The 19,538-nt window shown below is 40.5% G+C and overlaps 1 protein-coding gene across 12 annotated transcripts in view; it reads right to left on the bottom strand.

The window, feature by feature from the left end:
* Positions 1-6,150: 6,150 nt before the first annotated feature.
* The window catches only part of ZNF521 (zinc finger protein 521), a 233,584-nt gene continuing 220,196 nt past the window's right edge, over positions 6,151-19,538 (bottom strand). For all 12 annotated transcript variants that reach the window (XM_054189964.1, XM_054189963.1, XM_054189973.1 and 9 more), the window contains one exon: positions 6,151-6,985. In XM_054189964.1, coding sequence (XP_054045939.1) covers positions 6,956-6,985 — 30 coding nt within the window. In that variant the 3' untranslated portion in view covers positions 6,151-6,955. The remainder of the gene's footprint in view (positions 6,986-19,538) is intronic.

Raw genomic sequence — 19,538 nt, 5'->3', positions numbered from 1 at the left:
AGGAAAAGCTGTGAGTAAGGTTGAAAGATCTACAAATAACCCATCAGAAGTTATCATCTAATCAAAACCATGATCTTTCATTTTATGCCAGAAAATTAATTATATGGAATTAAGTGAAAAGAACAAAGGTGTTTGGAAATAAAATATGTCAAAGGAGGAATGAATCAACATGAATCTTAAATTCACCAGGAATGATGACCTAGCTGCCAAATCAAATGCAGGTTCACAAATGTAATTAAGAAAATCAAAATGGCCCTGCATCAATCATTAAACAATTAAAGCATGGGGAGTAATGAGAGGAAAGAAAAGACGGCAGTCAAGAAAAAAAGGAAACATCTAACTGCTGTTTTCTGCAAAAAGGTATGAATGACTTCGAAAGGTGGGCATTTCCCCGGATTAAAAATATCTCAGTATGTCTTTTGGCTTCCAGATGCTGTTGATCTCTGTCTCATTTGCTGCAAAGGCAGTTTTGTTCCCAGTTACTCTCTGCCCGTTATTTGACCAGAAGGACATCATTTGCCCTGTGGAGGTGTTGCTATACCACATGGTTACATGATTTCATTTTGCCGAAGTGGCTGGGCCAACAAAGAGGCATAATTTTATTACAGAACTTTCAGCCACTTTTCTAAACAAGTGTGTCATTGGTCCCATAAATGAGGATGAAGGTTGCGTGAGATCGAGTGTCTAGAAGGGACACAAAAATTAAACAAACAACCCACCAAGAAAGAGATCATTAGTTTAGACACATCTAGTACTCTAGAGTTTGCTTGTCAGATGCAGCCAACACAGTAGCCTGTATGGCCATAAGATTTTTACTTGTGAGCATCTTGGAACTGCTTTACATTTTAAATCTTAAAGCAAGCACTCTTCATTGCTCCCTGCGGTCCATGCAAAGGTAATGGTTCGGTACAACGCTCCGTGGGAACCCATGCCGCTGGCAAAGTCAAAAGCACCATTTCTATAGCAGATTCTTCTCCAAGAGCTCAGTGTTCCTGCTCTGTTCTGATTTGGACATCCAGTAAGATCATCGCTCAAGCAAGTCTGACATCTACAACAGAAGCAAAATTCATTTCAAAAGAAAAATGATGGCATAGATGAAATGCATTTTCCTGCAGAACAGCAGAACTTTGCCTTCTTTTTGTCCAACACGTGGAATGTTTCCTGTGGATGTCTAGAACAAGAGGCACCAGAAAAGACATTTTAATCTGTGAGATTTTATTCCAAAACATAACTAAGGATTGGGCTATTACTCGTATAGATGATTGCTTACTACAAAAGCCAGCTGCTTAATACCCAAAAGTAAATGAAGATTGAAATATCTCAGTGTATTTCATTTTACCCCTTACTAAACTGCATTTGTGTGCTTAATGTTAACCTTCCCATTCAAATGTCATTAGCTGCTAATTAAGATGTTGATATGCTGATTGTATATCTTGCAGTAGAGATGATTTGCAGGCACTTACTAGGTGTTTATCAAACGCCAGCACACGTATTGGTTTAGCATAAATGTGGCACATTTAATTTACTGAACACTGTCCCAGTTCTCCACTCTTTTTTTCTAATACATAACGCGCAAAAGAAGTAAAACCCACAGCAAATTGTCAGGAATCACCTCTGAAAAGAAAAGTGAAGTAAGTGACCTAGGCACTCTTGTGCAAACAATTTTTACCTGTCATTTCAATAAAAATTATTTAGAAACCTCTAAAAAGATCCCAGCAAATTAAAACCAAAATGAATAAGCCCTTTGAATTTATCTACAACCTGCATTGTCCCATAGTCAGGAAGAGAAGGCTCTTTAGTATTAAAGGTTTGTTTCAAGCAACTTCTATGTTACTAACAAGAAGAGTTTAAATCAAAGAAAGGCAGTGATGATTCTGCTAGTGCAAAAGCAGTTCTGCAACACAGGGTACATTTTCACAGGACTTTTTAATATAATTTATGAATATTTGCTCGCAACATAATTGTCTTTTCTGCTGACATTTTCAAAGCAACACTGTGATTTGTTGGGTCTCCTGAGAGTCCGAGTACAAAACTGATAATTATATTAAATATACATAGACAATAAAGAGTGTGTTTACATAACTATGCCCATAAATATCTGATTGAACAGTCATTGTTCTCAAAACCCTTTTAAGCAGCTCTCAGAGGGATCCAATTCTAATGACATGATGGTTTAAAAGATGTTGCTCAGTCTTGTTCCATATTTAATTAACTTTCCTTTTTTAAACTTGTGATGGTGGAGACAATAACAAATAGCTCTGAAAAGAGAGCGAGCTTTGAAACATGAGTGAGACCTTGTCAGGCTTTTGTGTGCCACACACAGCAGAAGATCCGCACACAAGAGGTGGTGGCTGGGGACCGCCCAGGCTCCTGGGGGAGTGCCTTGCTACAGCATTCACAGTTCACTACTACTAAGAACAACAGCAACAACAATAATCATAATTAAAGAAAACTTCTGCATACAAATAAGGGAAGCAAGATGGGGAGGGAAAATGGATGCGCTAAATGGAATTGGTAGCATAGGCCTAAACTTGTTTATTTTTGTGCTGCTACTGAGCAGTGAAGCAAATACTTTAAAGAGAATGGCACATTGCCCACTAAGATGTAAAGGGCGTGTGAACATTAATTGAGCATCAGTGTATGACTGAACACATTAGACAGGAGTTAAGGTAACATTTCTGAATTCACGGACGGTCTTATTCTGCGGAGTCTTTCACATTGCCTCATCCTAGACAGGACTGCAACAGCAGCACAGTATTCTGTTTTCACACCGAGCTATTTTTAATTGTCACCAATTATAATTCATTTACTTTTATGTGTCCTGGTTGTCACAATATTAACATTTGTAAGTCTTTCCCTTTGCAGGCAGTGAGAATCTGTTGTGACATCTCAATAAAGCGGGATTCAATCAAGGTGTGAATGAATTGTTAATCTTGTTATAAATAGAAGGTGCCATATGTTGGTAAGGAAGGGACGTCTCTCTTTTTCTGTTGTTGAGGACAGTGGTAATGAAACAAAGTGAGCGGTCATGCCAGAATTACTAATAAAAGCCCAGTCACTGAGACATGGAGAGGACTCAGCTTTCCACATGCTGTCGAGAAGGAAGTGATAATTGTTAAGGTGTCCTAGGCAGAGACTTTGAACTACTCTTTTTGGGGTTTGTAGAGTGACTCCTAAATCAGGAAAAGCAATGAGCGCCCTGGAGTAGGAGTGAAACAAAGAAGTTCAATGTGTGCTCACAGCCCAGAAGGCCAACCGCATCCTGGGCTGCGTCAAAAGAAGCGTGGCCTCAGCAGAGGAAAGACATGGACCTGTTGGAGTGGGTCCAGAGGAGGGACACAAAACTGATCAGAGGGATGGAGCACCTCTCCTATGAGGACAGGCTGAGAGAGTTGGGGTTGTTCAGCCTGGAGAAGAGAAGGCTCCAGGGAGACCTTATTGAAGCCTCCCGGTGATTAAAGGGACCTTATAAGAACTTTTTAGCAGGGCCTGCTGTGATAGGACAAGGGGTAATGGCTTTAAACTAAAAGAGGGTAGATTCAGAGTAGATACAAGGAAGAAATTTTTTACACTGAGGGTGGTGAAACACTGGAACAGGTTGCCCTGAGAGGTGGTAGATGCCTCATCCCTGGAAACATTCAAGGTCAGGTTGGCCAGGGCTCTGAGCAACCTGATCTAGTTGAAGATGTCTCTGCTCATTGCAGGGGGGTTGGACTAGATGACATTTAAAGGTCCTTTCCAACCCAAACTTTTCTATGATTCTAAGTTCTACTAACTTCCCTGTGAACTGAACCACCTGAAATGGACTGGAAAGTCTAACTTAGGCAACCGGCTATGAAAATGGTAAAAACTCCTATTTTTAGGTAGCTGAATTTCAAGAAGGCCTAATACACATTTATTCCCAGACCATCTTCTGTTCAGATAAAGAATCAATGCATTTCCTTATAAATCCTGTACTCAGATATTATCTGTGTAGATTGCTTCACTTCTGCAGTATAAATTCCATATATATACACCTGCTTTAGGTCTGTGACATTTCCTAAACACAGCTCTGGCAAGCAAGCAGCAGGACTAATCGTTTTATTAAACTATCACTTACAGTAAAACTCATGTCCACTTGAAATCTTGGGAATAAAGCCAGCCTCAGAGGTAAAAGGATACCTTGTCCATCCATCTATCCCCACAGCCTTTGCACAAATTTATCCTTTCACATTAGGTTCAGGGTATGAGCAAGGGCTTCGCTCAGCTTTTGCTGACCCAGGACAGAGAAAGGCATGCCATAGCTGAAATGCGTGCGCGCACACACACACACACACACACACACAGAGCCATGTCTGTTCTTCCAACAGGTAAGATGATCTGCCTCTCCTGTTGATTTTTCTAAATGCTGTGCTAATTCCCCGAGGAATACTCAGTTCTCATTGGGAAGTTCGGATGTCTTCCATAATCTATTTAAACAGCTATTTAGGTATCACTGAGAAACCTGTTACTTTAGAAAAGGTAAGAGGATGCCAGCACTTGATACCAGCAGCCAGGTCTCAGAAGCCACCTGGGGCTGCCTGTGGCCGTAAGACCCCTCTCTTCCCCCGCACCGACCTAAAGGGACAATCGATGCGTAAAGTCTTCATCACATTTGCTGTTGCTCTGTTTACTGTTCTTTTATTTACATATCTAGAAATTCAACATCTTTGCATGTTTTGCAAGCTGTCATGACATGAGACGCTAGTAATATGCTATGTTTTGCTTGCTAACATATTTTTGACATATTTTAGCTTTTGATTATAAGATTGCATCTTTCCCAGCTACCATCTGTCTCAACTCAGTGGCACTCTGGCATTTACAAAAACAGTAGGGTGTAATATTTCTTATATACTTGAACTCTACTAGAAACATGTTATTTTCAGTCTTAACCAATATGTCACACTTTCACACATGAAGGCTGAAATGTCTTATATCTTTTCAGGTGTCTGTCAAAAATAAAGAACATATCATCACATTCAATTTGGCTGAGACGAGTAATATATTAATGAGAATAAGAATGGAAACAGTTTCTGACTTATAAATAGAACTGGCATTTTACAAGCCTTGTGTACTTGTGCCTGTATTTATCCTTTTGTCAGCACAAATGAGATATTCATACAAAACCCAGGAAATTCTTTTTTGTGTTTGGTAAAATATGCAAAATATTCTCAAAGCTGGAGTTCTAAACGTGACACATTTTTTCTTGGAATATCTGGTAACCAGAGACTTTCAGACTTTAGTTCTTTCCTCTCCATCCTCCATCTGTGGAGAGTCAAAATGTGACATTCAGCAAACTGGAAATCACACTTTATATCTACCCTGACAGCAATAGGCAAGCAGCTCCAGCCATTTGGACTGTTGTGATGTGCAGCTCTTTAACTGCAGTATTTCAGCAACACTGGTTTCTGTGGGATGAATCCAGTAATTCAAGCAATAAGGTAAGACACTAAAATAGCTGGAGAATGTTTTTTTGGTCCTCTTTCATAGGTGAGCTGGAGTAGTGGGGGATACCGATAGGCAAAGAGAGTTTTTATCCGCTTCTTTCTTCTTCTTGAAATTGCAGGCAGTCAGAAGCCAAAAGCTGTGAGGTCTTGTGACGGGTCCCCCGGGGCCACGGCGCTAGTGGGCATCATCCCGTGGCGTGCGCCGCCTCCAATTCCTCTCCCATGGCAGAAGAGAGGGTGAGGGACGTGAGGTTAACAGTGCTACTGGCAGAACTGCGGTGGCTCCCAGTTGCCAGCACTAGACCCCACTCACTAAATAGTATCACATTGAAATACACTGATAATTATACACAGAAGATGTGCAGCGACTCCTCTGGCAACCAACATGTCAAGTGTACAGGTACGAAATTGTTGAGACTGCCAAATAAAACAAACTAAGGAACAAAACCAGAAAACAGTGAATATTTCCCTCAAGCACACATTGCTTTCCAGTGGGCCGGCAGATCTGTTTTCTACAATTACATTTATTTAAATGCCCAGCTCTGAGAAAAGTGACCTGCTGCTGAGCAGTGGATAGGTCCTGATACAATGAGACTCCAGATCTTGGTGGTCCTTTGAGTACTACAGGAGCAGTAATAATAACACTACTTTCCAAGGAAAAAGACAAGACACAAGCACGCTCACACATAATGGTAAACTGAATTTATTTCCTTTTGGAAAACAATTCCAGTAATCTCCAGGTTCAGACCGCAGAGTAAACATTAATAACAGTAACATACAGGTTAGTTCAACTGATTCAAGAATTTGGCCGTGTGAAATCATTAAGGAAAGTCTTGAACACTCAAAGCTTCAAATGGTATCCAGAAAAAAAAAAAACTTCTTTGACAATCTACATAACAACTATTGCATATATGGTAATGCTATCTGTCATATCGCAAGGCTTACAAATATATATATGGGCCTTATTCAACTGTGGGTTCCTGCTCTGTGAGAAAGAGTCTCTTCGTATTTTTTGCACGAATCTTCAGCAATAAAAAATAGTCTTGGAGTCATCTGTTTGTATACCAAAAGAGAGATTTTTAGACTGAAGTTTAAACGAAAGGAAGGCCAAACAGAGCTGTAATGGAACATAGCTATTACCTTCTCCCTCCTCCTTGAAAATGACACTTTTTCTTAAGCTATTTTTTTCCCCTCACACAGTATTATTATTATTTGTATCTTTCTTGAATAGGGCCCAAGTCCACTTGTCTTTATAAGACCATTTTAGTATCAGACAACATAATACATGTGCAACACTTTATATACAGGAATTCTATCCGGTGCTCAAAAGTTCAAACACATGAACATCCAACAGTTTCGATAATACAAGTTTTATGGTACAATACAATGTTTCTGAATAATATACATTAACAATGAAAGTTTCGTGCAAAGAGTAAAACGTGTTCCCTTTTTGTGCCACAAAGAATTCTCTGGAAGAGATGGGCCTTGCACTAACTGCTGTGCTGGGTCATCGTATGGTTCTGTAACAGAAATAAAAGAAACAGTTTAGTCACAGGACAGGCATTTATTTCCGTGTGAAAGAAGGATGCAAACACAGTTCTCCCAACATATCTCACAAAATGATGGACTGGAGAGTATGTTTGACCCCTCCCTGTTCCGAAGTGTCCGGAAGAAGCGTCATTATCAAAGGGGAGTTTTCCCCAGCTGTTTCACACCGATGTTCTTTCTGTGTGCCACAAGAAGGGCAACACACTCTCTCTAGGTCGGTTTGGGCTGACCTGCCCTGGTGAAATTGCATACCAGGTCAGCGGTTCTGGTGTCCGTTTACATACGGCTCATGGTTTATGCATTATGCAAATGAGAAGTGCATTTATTTGTCATAAAATACCTTGCTGCTTACAAACCAAAAATATGCTAATTGGCCTGCGCTTCCTAGACTGTGGCACCACTTCAAATGTTTTATTGCATTAAAATCTATTTCCCCTTAAACAGTATACACAGTATATTCTGGTAGGAGTCATCCTGTGCCTAGCAGAGAGCTCGAAGACTGATGAGAAAACAGGAGGGGCTGCCACAGCTCTTCCTTTGGTCACCAAAAACCACAGGTATTTTTCCTCAAGTGAATGCAGTGCCTTATGTGAGGTGAGAGCGCACGGACTTTGGAGTCTGACGTTCTCCTTTCCCATACAAGCAATCACCAAAGCCAGCAGCAAACACAAGCTTCGCCATCTTTCCTACCACTGCCCTAATCGAGTCGACCACTTTTGGGGATGAGAGATGCTATTTCAATGCCTGCAGTGGCTCAGATCCTCCACAAGCATCGAGCTAAGAGCAAGGATCCAATCTAATATGTGTTTTCTACAATGTACACTGGATCCACAAACAACTGGAAAAGGTCTGTGAACGCTCCTTCTCAGACAACAAGGCAGCCACTGATTACTGGTGAATTTTCCCCCTAGTAATCTGGGCCAGATTTGGGCCAGTGACCCAGAGGGCACGGGTGTCATGTCCCGTAATTTGCTCCCAGCACGTCCAGTCCTTTCACTCGGCTTTATTAAGTTAATCTGTCTTAAAACCCCTTTGGACTAACGCACTTCAGGATGAACCTGTTCCCAAAAGACAGTCATCATTTTCAACAAAGTGAACATCTACTGAACCATACCCTCCGGAGCCACCCATGAAAAGGCACATGAAAACAGTCTTGGTGAAACAAATGTGAAATACAGCGTGACTGCAGACCAACCTGATGGTTCTCCCTCCCTTCCTCCTTCTCTCTCCCTAAACTCTGCACGCACACAAACAATAGTTCATGGGACATTTGGCAAGGAAAGGATCTTACTGTAAGACTCAGGAATTTTTAATGTAGTGCCATTCTCAAGATTAAAGGAAAATGACCCAGTGACACTTAACGATGCAATTTCCAGATGTGAATACAAAATGATTTAATGCTGATGGCAGGAATTCCAGACTGTCCAAGGCCAGAGAGTGTTAAAAAAATACACTCTACCACTTGATTTCACCTATCTTCTTATCCTTCCCATAAAATCATTTCAAAATGCTGTAAAGCAGTAACAATAGCTGCAAATGAAACTGTTGGCTGGTCACAGGTAATAGGCTCTGACTTTAAACCACAAAAGCAAGGAAATTAAGAGTTAAGCCTGACAGTCAGCCCTTTTGTCATCCTGTTGTGTCCATTTATTGCAGCACTTACAGCATAACACCACAGGCTTATTGGAGGCCCTGCAGTACCTAGAAACAACAGGACAAGTTAAATATAGGGTGGCAGCCTGAATTCTGATTTTTTCTCTGCTTCTGAGTGAGTGAAGTCATATACCAGTTGTGACATTGCAGAGAGATATTTGGGGGGTGTGTGTATTATCTTTTGTTTCTAATCTACTGAGAGCAAGCATGTGAGTCATGCCCATTTTTTATTTCTTTGCACTAAGTGAAAAATGCATAATCAGTTTGGGACTGGATGAACAGTTACATATGAAGCAGTGAAAAGGTGTTTTAGAAGTGTAGCCGTAACTCTGGCTGCAATGACATTTTTGATTAAAAAATAAAAAGGCCCAAATATGAAGGAGACAAAACAAAGCACAGCATAAGGCCTGACTTGCCCCTGCTCTCAGTGTCCCTGACTCCCATGGCCTGGTACAAAATGAGATTCTCTAGAGATAACGAAGAGATAATAGGAAAAAAAAAAACAAGTGATGCAGAGAAAAACGAGACAGGGCAGGATAAGAACACGAGGAAATGCTTTGAGCAGTTTAGGCCTTAAAAAGGCAACTATACCTATTGTAAACAGAACAAAACACGTTTTACAGAGTAATTAACATGAGGGAGTAGGGAGAAATACCTATTTGGCTAAGCGGCAAAAAAATACAAAGTGGAAGCACTTCAGAAGCATAACACGGACAAGACAAGCAGGGGAAGGATGGAAGGAGAGAGATAAGAAAAGGAGGAAAATTCTGTAATCCCACAGAGAGCCATATTCCACTCCACCAAAAGCCATCTATTGGAGACCCCATGTCTAAGTGACTGAAAATTGCAAACATTAATCCCAGTTATGAACTGTTGTTGTTTTTATGAGGGGTGTTGTGTTTAAAAATTTAGGGCAAAAATTCTCCTCCATTATCCACACAGCAGATCTCGACTCTGATAGTCTCTTTGCCTTGTGTGCAGCCAGCTCCCTGCCTCCCAGGCAGTGGGAGTTCAGGCAGGTGGGGAAAGCAGAATCTGGAGCTCCCACTGGCAGGGACACGGCAGGGACACGGCAGGGACACGGGAGTGCGGTACACCCAGGGAGAGCACAATATTACAGTCGAGATCCCCTGTGCCGCTCAGAGAGCGCGCTGCCCTTCACTAAAACACACCACACAAGCTCGAAACACGCTTACTTCAGAAACTTCAAACTAGTCTGCCTGAGTTCGGAACGATTAGTACATCCAGTTGCCAAAAAGAAGTCATTTGACTAAGTGCAGGAGATATCATATGCTCCCCTTCTTTGCCTCCCCCAAATCCGATTGCACATAAACACATCTGTTTAATTATGAGGTAGCGTCACCGCGAAGCAAAAATTTCAATTTTCTATTTAGCCATGGAAAGGGAAAAGTATTTTTTCTTAACATAATCTTTCTTGGACTTCAGCAATAGCTACATGAACGTTTCCAAGAGCTGTGATTTCATGAGGAGGAACTAGTTTGCAAAGACAAATGCAAGCTTTGCATGCACAAGATGGAGGAACAGCGAAGCAGGAGGGGTGTGCGTCACTGCATTTGTTACCGCGTGAGACACAAACCCAGCCAGGAAAACTCCTACATCCCCAATTTCTCTGTCTCGGCATTATCCGGAAAGCAGGTACGTTGCCTGTGAAAACCTGAATTCAATATATTTCACAAGCAAAATAAACTCTTAAAATGCATTTGCCCTGCTCCTAGAGATAATTATTTTTGTTAGCAGAATCCAGGATCCCAACTGTTATGTGAACTGCTATAAAATTATATGCCACCACTTTTCTGGAGAAAAATGCTTTGAGATAACCCTGTTGTTAGTGTTAAGGAGTTAAAAACACGCAAAGATTTCACAATGATACCAGATGGAAGAATCTCCCTGACAAAAAAATATAAAAACGTTTCTTTGCAGAAGTGCTCGAGACAAAGGAGGTAATAATACTTTTTGTTGTTCGGTGTATGTCTTTGTGTTTCAGATAGAACACGAGAAGTATTAGCAGGAAGCAAAAACTTCCTGCCCACAGCATCAAAATTAACGAAGAAAAAAAATATCCACAGATAGCCACAGACTCACTAGCCCATTAGAATCCTCAATGCGAACTGCGGTTGCATTCAATTTAAATGTGACTTCTGTTTTTTATGACTAGATGAAAAAATACATGGTTGTACCTGATAAACAGTGCAAAGAGGGTACACATGAAGAAATATAAAGATGAAATGTAGACACATTATTTCAACAGATGGTAACAGTAACACATCAGCATGTTATTTTTTTCCGTAGTTCAAGAACACAAACATGAGTAATCAATCATCACTGATTAAGTAATTATGGTACCCTACATGTTATCACTTATCTGGAATCCTTTATCTGTGTACACTATGTATCTGTATACGCTGTGTAGACTATTTTTTTGCATTAAAAAATAAAAAAAATGCGCCCCACCATGCTGCAATACAGTTCCAGGTTGTAAAACAGAACTCTACATTACTATCAACCTTTAAGCGCTACAATTTTTTTTTTTTTAACAAAAGCAATTGGTTTCCAACAGGCTGGATAATAAGTCTTTTGACCTGCATTCTTCTCTGACCCATTAAGGTCACCCCTGTGCTCGGGCATATAGCTGACTTAGGAAATGCCTGCAAGTCCTGCATTTCATCTCCTGCCCACTCAAAATAAAGCTTTCTTTAAATGTGTCTGTACGGGTCCCTGAAGACCAGGGAGGCATCCCTGTAGTGGGCAATGGAGGGACAGAAGCTTCTGCCTTTATTAATGAATGCAGACCATTATGAGTCTGGCTGGCTCCTGCACTGTTCCCAGAAGCATATACTGTACGTGACTTAAAATGCTAGAATATTGACACAAAGCGAGCTGGGCACCCCTAAGGAAAATTACTCCTTGGATATAATGTAGGCTCGTAACAGCTATTAGAGTACAAAATAAAACCCTCCGGGATCAAACTGACATATACCGCATTCTACCTACTCCTCAAACATTAGAAGAATTTCTTTGTGAAGGCATTCTCAAGGACAGCATTAAACTGACTTTTGTAGCAATCTGCAACAGCTTTTTGGCTTACAGCTTTTAGTACTAAATCTCTAGTTTGAATCAATATAAGTACTATATCTTCCACATTAATCAATACATTTGGTTCAATACACGTTCTATTAAATTATACTTTCTAATCAAGATTTTCTGCTTCTCTTCCCTTCTTTTTATTCCAACTTCTTACCCCGTACCATACTTTTCAAACTGTCTGCAGCTAACAAGAGGGTGTTGGATTTTCCAGAACCAAAGGGGAAGAAAGAAAGAAAGGCTCACGGAAAAGGCAAGCCGAGCAAAACCTGAAGTGCAGTGGTAATGACGAATCAAAAATGCAGTTTCACAGTGTCAACATGGTTTCCAGAACTTCGGTCTGATGCTTTGTTACTTAACCGGTTGTCATGATGTCAGACCTCTCACACAGAAAACTCTGCATCGGATGCTGCTGAAATACTGCATCACGGGGAAAGGCAGGGGGAGGAGGGAAGAGGAGTATTACGTGGTAACACCAAAAACAAATAAATGAAACTTATTCAGACATAATTATAACTTTAAGAAAAGCCTCAGAAAAGGTTGCTTGCTATGCTCTTTCTTCAAACTTGTGCTGCTTCAGTACTGCGGCACGGAGTTTCTTGTCAAAGCCCCATTATATTGTGGCAATGTTCTTTCCTGGTAAACTGTAATATGATTATACCCAAGACTAAATTGATGAGATATTTAGATTTGTGAGATACTAAGATTAAATGCATACTATAAATTAAGATGTAAAAAAGATATTATTTAGTCCAGGTCTTTGGGGACATTTGAAACATTTGGATAGAAGATGTCTCCAGCAATCTGAGTGATGTAGGCTGTTACAGTAAATGACTTTTCCACACCTGTGTTATGTTTGGTGGAATGTGGTTATTCTTCATAAGCAGAGAATATGAAATGTAATGTCAAAATGATAAACATGTGTATTGCAGGCATTTGCCACTGTCTTACTGACCAGAAACACTGCACTGGCGTCCCTCGCTTACAGTCAGTTTCTCTTTTTCTTGTCTCCGTATAATCACTGTGGACCCACAGAGAAACTGTTGCATTTTCTTTTGACATTTAACATCATCTTACTCAGCTCACAATAGTATCTTATAATAGTTTCTAGATGACACTGTGTCACCATTAAAGAAAAAGGTGGAATAGCATAATAAAAGAGAAGAAGAAGAATTCATAGAATATAAAGACAGAAAAGACCCATTAGGGCGTTTTCTCCACCCATCTTGCCAGCGTTGGATTATTGCCTATAGTGTAATTTGAAGTGTTTTGCCCAGTCCAATTTTAATTAGAGCTTCCAATGCTCCTCTTGGGAGACTATTTCACAGCTTCACAGACCTCAGGGTTAGGATTTTTTTTCCTGATGTTCATCCCAGGAGAGGAAGAGGCTCAGTCAGCCCCAAATCACACATGAAACCAAATCTGCATAGTCAGGAGCTGATTTCAGTAGAATATCTGGGCCGTTTCAAAGCATCTGAAAGCAGTAAACTTACTTTCCGTGCCCCCAAATGTTAAGGCCACTGCTGCTGCAAGCAATTAAGAAGATTCTGTTACATGGGCTTCTCAGGCTCAGCTGCTACACAGGTAAAAAGGTAGTATAGGTGGGATTTGTCTTCCCATGGTAAGGGTAACCACTTCCACAGTCCATCTCCACCAAATGAATTAACTGAAGTTTAGGGACACATCTAGGTCCATTCTATGCTATAATCCTTAATTGTCCTGACAGAGCACCTATGAACACTCAGATTGTATACATTTTGGTATTTTTCACAAAAGTGACATACAAAAGGAGCAACTTCAGTTGAAGCTCACCAACAGATGATGTGACCATAAATTATTTTCCCTCCGTGCCCCTTCCTTCCTTTCATAAAACACAAACTACAAGAAATTAATTTAAATTGTTATATCTTAAATCTTGGAACTAACAAATGTTTCTGATGTCTTTCATTCCAGGAATTACAATGTTTCTGACACAAAAATGAATATATATTCAGATTTCAGTGGTCACCCTTACCCTAAGTGAATGAGGGAGCTGGAAAGGACATGATGTCTAATAACTTTTCATAGGTGAAAAGCAGGAAGTCAAATGGAGACTATGGAGTTCTGGGCAGAACAGAAAAAAATTCCAGGCAAGGTGTTCCTGCCACCAGCATCTCCAGTATTGCAGTGCAACTGGCAGAGCAGGAGGAGTATCAATGAATTTTTAAATGCACTGAAGTAGGCATGGAGCTTCATCCAGGCCAAGTTTGATCACCAGCATAAACCTAACAAAATACAGTCTCTGAAACTCGAGATTCCCAAGGGAATAAGGATTTGATCTGAACTAAACCAGAGCTATGTCCACAACAAAGAAGGGGCCAAATCCCAAGAGAATCTGTGTTCCCATAAATACCACTTATGTGTGGTGAGTTGGTATTTACCAGCCTTTGAGAATCAGGTCTGTTCTCAGACATGATGGCCAATTAAATGGCCATCTTAGGTCACGACTGCCCACTGTTGTTGTTTAGGGAAGTCTACACTGAATTGCAGTTATTCACATAAATTAGTTCGCCTAACCTATGTGGTTTGTTATTATATTAATGTCTCTGAAATGGCGTGACTGCTAATCAGATAGTACTCTTTATAGTATTTATGTAAAACTCTCAGTGTTCTGGTTCTTCTGCTCAAGCATTTCCAGCTGGCCTGGGGAAAATCTACCCATAAAAAAAACCCTCAAATCGGATAGCATGTTCTCAGGGATGCAAACTGAAAATTAAAGCCAAAACCAAACCAAAACCCCTGATACCTATTTTTCTTCAGAGACTTCCAGTAAGTCACTAGTAAAATGTCAATGATTCCTTTTGGATTCATTATTATATGTGAGTACGTATATCACAGATTTGTTGTATGGAAAAGAACGACATATATTCCTAGGTACAGCAAATAAGACCTTCATCATTGTCACCAGAAGAGAACAGACACAAACACAAGTGTCTGTTCACCATCCTTGCACCTTCCTCATTACGAGTGTTGGCAGGGGGCTCCTGGTTAAGCCTCTGACATAAATCAGAGTAGCTCCAAGGCTGTTATAAACTATGGTGCCAGGCAATAGCCTTCCATAAGCCTCCCTTACCCTGTTTGGTGTGTACTGAAATGCAATGGAACTTATGACAACCTCTTCCATTTCAGGCAAGGTGGGCCTGGCTGCATGGGCAAGGTGCACGTATTACCCCCATAAACCATAAGATGATGGTGACGGGGGGAGAGAGGGCAATGGTTAGGACATGTTCACAGGAATTCACTGAAACCATGGCAAGCCTTCCTGTTCTTTTATGCTGCAATGGGTCTGTACTGCTAATCAGGATCCAGGCCTAAGTCTTGTTTGTAGAAAAACAAGGCTTTTGTGATACTGCAAATGTTTGAAATTAATACACAAGCATCCTTCCCCAGTAAGAAAATTGTTCATTAAGTGGAAATAAAAGCTTAAACAAAAAAGGCAAAAGGAGGCACTTCTGAGAAATATATCAAAAGTCTTATTACTTTAGAATATGGTTATGATTATCCTGGTATAAATTAAGAGAAACGCCTCTGAAATCAAGGGATTTTCAAGATAGGGACAAGTAAGAATAGACCAAGGCCTGTAGGGTTTAAAACAAAGTGAGTATTGCTCATGTACTGATTGATTCTTGCACACCCTCTGCAGAGGCCACAGCCAGAAGTCTCTTCATCCTGTCAAACACAGCCAGGCAAAGAGCAAGCAGAACCCAATGCTGAAGAATTACAGATTTATCTGCAGCTATTGTACAACAGAGTAACAGGGGACAACAAGCTTTGATAGGCAATACTGCCTAATAAGATATTCAGGGACTAAGTCGGTGTTTTACAGACACATGTGTTCATGGGCTAGTTGTTGCTCTGCTTTAATTTTTTTCTTTGTTATGTTTAATTTATCATGCTGGTGCTTTCTAAACTACAACATCTGTAAACAAGTTTAAGTTTGACCTCCTCCCATTTTACATCCACAAGCAGCACTCCTACATTGTGCTCCACTTTTCGATACCTTAAAGACAAAAAAATCTGTGAGGGAGAGAGAGAGGTAACAAACCCAAATAACAAAAACAAAACCCCTCGTCTGACAATATGCATTCATCTTACGTGAATACAAATTTACCTAGCTGGGAGTGAGGAACTGGCTCCTGGAACTGGAGCTACACTATGTACAAATTCCTTTATAGGTCAAAGCCAATTAAACAAACTACTATTAAATATTTAACAGCTCAGTGCAGTAATTAGTGACAAATAATGGAAGCATAAATTGATAATTGCACAGAAATGTCCCGTTGGAAACTATACGTTTCTTGCTTCTCCTGTTTCTCCCGTACTCACTGAATCCTGGTAGGTCTTTTCAGGGATTAAACTGACAAATGAATCTGAATTTTAAACACATCTATTCGGTCTGCAACAAAGTTTTCTATGAGTTGTGAGAAGGAACCTTCCAAGTGGAACTTCTTCTCAAATTTCCATTCGGGGGTCTCTGATTTAAAGCAGAATAACTGCTAGATCATGAATTGATTTCAAATCTTAAACCAGGCAGGTCCAGAATTTAAGCTCCTGTCCATAGGATTCAAAAGGTCACCCAATTAAAATGGGGAAGCACACAGAGCTGTGATTTATATGCAAAGGGCAACCTTTAAAACAATCATCCTTTCCCGTTTTCCATAGGTGCATGTACAAGAATTCCTTTGAACAAAATTACAAGTGAAATTACAAGTTTCTTGATACACCCTGAAAGAAAAGCGCTGTAACTTGTCTGCTTTCTTATTATATGGACAGACGCATCCCATGCTTGTATCGATCACCGAGTTCACCTCCCTACCTGGTGACATAACGCTGGGTATTGTGCTTACCAGGTGACAAAGGGACAGCCTGGAATCTGGATTCCCCGCACATTGCCAGCCGGTGCGTGGGGGCTTGTACAACAGCACTCAGCACGCTGGAGGTTATGGATGAGCCCCAGATTAACTCAAAGCGACTAACACCGTTTTTGCTCAGCTAAAAGCAAACCCTGAATCAGACCAGTTTTAAAATCACCAAACCTGGCTTTTGTACATGGAAATCGTATTTGGTAGTTATCCAGCCAGTAAGCATACATACATACACCCGGTTAAGAAGACGTCTAAGTGGACTGGTGTGTATTTTGGATTCCAAAATCCAGAACGCAAGTGAAAATATGTCCCCTTGTCCATGGTATCTCAATTTTAAAACGTGTAGGAAAGAAAAGGAGAAACTATGGGGTTCTGCTGCCTCTCCTCCTCTTCTAAATGCCCTGAACTCTGTTACACATTGATGCATCTTCTTCCTCCACGACAGTTTGCAAGGAAAGCTAGATTGATCAGATTCGATGGTAACGGCCAAAGACTTCTGAGCTGATAAGCAGAGGCCCCCATGGCTTTTGCTCTCTGACTTCCTTCACAACTGGTTACTGTGCCAGCCCATCTTGGATATCTTACAGTCCTCATTCCTACAGCTCTTCAAAGAAGGAATAGTGGGAACTGGGACAGTGCTTATGTGTCAGGCTTGGTGTGTGTGTGAATTACGAGTCTACTTGTTGGAAAAGAAAATAAGGACAATTTTTATCTCTTCATAGTTGCTATATAGTTAGACAGTTAAGAACCCTATGTTGAAACGTTTTGTTCTTAGAGCAACCTCATCTGAGTTCCCTCCTTTTCAGTCCAAGAAACTCCATGTTGTAAAGGTCACTTTTAGAGAGACCAGAATGCTATTTTGCCCTTCATAACAAAGTCACTACTTCTCTAAATTTTGTAAGGATACACACTGCAAATCAGTAAATCTGGAGCATTTACTGACATGTGGTACCAGGACAATAAAATTTTATGTTTGTCATTGTGGTCGTTGGTTGTAAAATGCAGAAGTCTGGATTCTCTATTGTCTTCCGCTTTGTTGTCATTTGCATTTGTGTAAAAGATGTGTGAAATCTGACCACAGCTAAATGGGAGGAATTTTACTCTCACTTTCCCCTGTTTTCAGAACCTATAAAAGGGGCAAGACAGTGGAAACCGACTCCTCCGTTTTAATACTTCCCCTTCTGAAACAAGAAGTACCACACAAAGAAGCATCCTTTTATGCTTTTTTCCTTCCTCCTCATGAGAGAAGAAGTATCCTCCCACAAAATGTCATTCTTCAAGGTTGGTCATTCTGTTTCCTGTCACACAGCTGGCCAGTGACACGTTGCAAGTCAGACGTGTCATTAGATCCTGCCTTGACCCTGCACTGACAGTGGAAGAAATGGAAGAACCACCCGCCCCCCCCCCCCCCCCCCCCCCCCCCCCCCCGGATTTGGCTTGTGATGGTACTCTTGTCTCCTAGGCTATCCCCTGCTAGGGCATCCAGCCTCCTGCAGCTGCTGCTTTCACCCCTTGTTGCCCATTAGGGCTGTTTTTTAGTGTGGTAACCTTCTGATTGAGGGAAAAGAGTCACATTTAGGAGGAAAGTCGCTTACACTCATTTGCTGTCTATGTTTAGTTCCAAGGTGTCTGAAATACAGAAGTTTAATTCCTTTACAAAAAGATGTGCTGTAGCTATGGTGAGGCCAATCTATAACCCTTGCAATCTTACATAATTTGCTACTCCAAGTTAATTTTAGTTCATTACAATAAAACCCACCTAATTAAAATAACTCTTTAAAGTGAAGTATTAGCTTGATCCCAGAAAAAAAAGCGGAATCTTCGCTATCGGAGGGCGATTCATCATACCACAGTGCACACATATGAATTCAAAGGTAAGCTATAAACAAGTACACACAGCAACAGTGCCATGCATAAAGGGGCAGGCAACAGGAGGCCTGCTTTCTAATCAGCCCTCAAAGGAACCTGCCACACAGAAGTGGCACTTATTCTAATTTAAAGCTCTCACAGTTACTTTACCTTGGCAAAATTTATAAACTAATAACTTCAGTAAACAGACTGGCACTCCAAACAGAAAAACAAAACCAACACAACGGTTCAGGCCCACAGAGAAAGCAGCTTTCCCAGACAGGTACTGACTTCCACAATGAGATAAAACATTTGTTTGGGGGCTACTCTTACAGTCCCTGATGTTCAGTAACAGTTCTGCACCACCCCATTAGATCTCTACTATCGCTTCACCGTGGTCTGTAGTCTATTGTCCCTGCAAATCTTTTCAGCATCTTAAGGCATTTTACACACCTGTATATTTGTGTTCTGGTAATCTCAACCAAAGAAATATTTCTGGATTTGAAAGAACCCTACTCTGGGTCTATGGCTTCCCTTAAAATGTCATTAAATTGCCATGGCAATCTGATTTCAATACATCAGTTTAAAAACATATTTAGTATTTGCAATTAAAGCTCATGTTCTTACTCATCTCTATTATTTTTGCTTCTCAGTAACTGTTAAAAATTACAATAATTATACTGTTCTCCATTTACATACATGAAGAAAAAAAAGAAAACCAGAAAGCAATAATAGGGGTTAAGCAGAAAATCTCAGTAATACGTGCAGCACAATATTGGAATTTTTTTTGTTATACCCTAAAACACACCACTTTGTAGAAAGTTCCTCTCCAAATCAAAGCACTACTACAGTAAAACAACTGCAGGCAAAATTTCTAAGACACAATGCAGTTTGTGTCAGAACGCTCATCACTTCAGGCTGACCTGTCAAACTATCTCGGGGAACATGGTAAAAAGGCAAATCTGCAAGTTGGTAAGAAACTTCTGAATGATAAAAAGTATGCGTTGCCGCAAACCAC

This window comes from Rissa tridactyla, chromosome 2 (assembly GCF_028500815.1).
Source record: "Rissa tridactyla isolate bRisTri1 chromosome 2, bRisTri1.patW.cur.20221130, whole genome shotgun sequence".
Classification (NCBI taxonomy): domain Eukaryota; kingdom Metazoa; phylum Chordata; class Aves; order Charadriiformes; family Laridae; genus Rissa; species Rissa tridactyla.
Note: the sequence above shows the minus strand (reverse complement) of the source record. Positions and strands in the feature narration are given on the sequence as shown.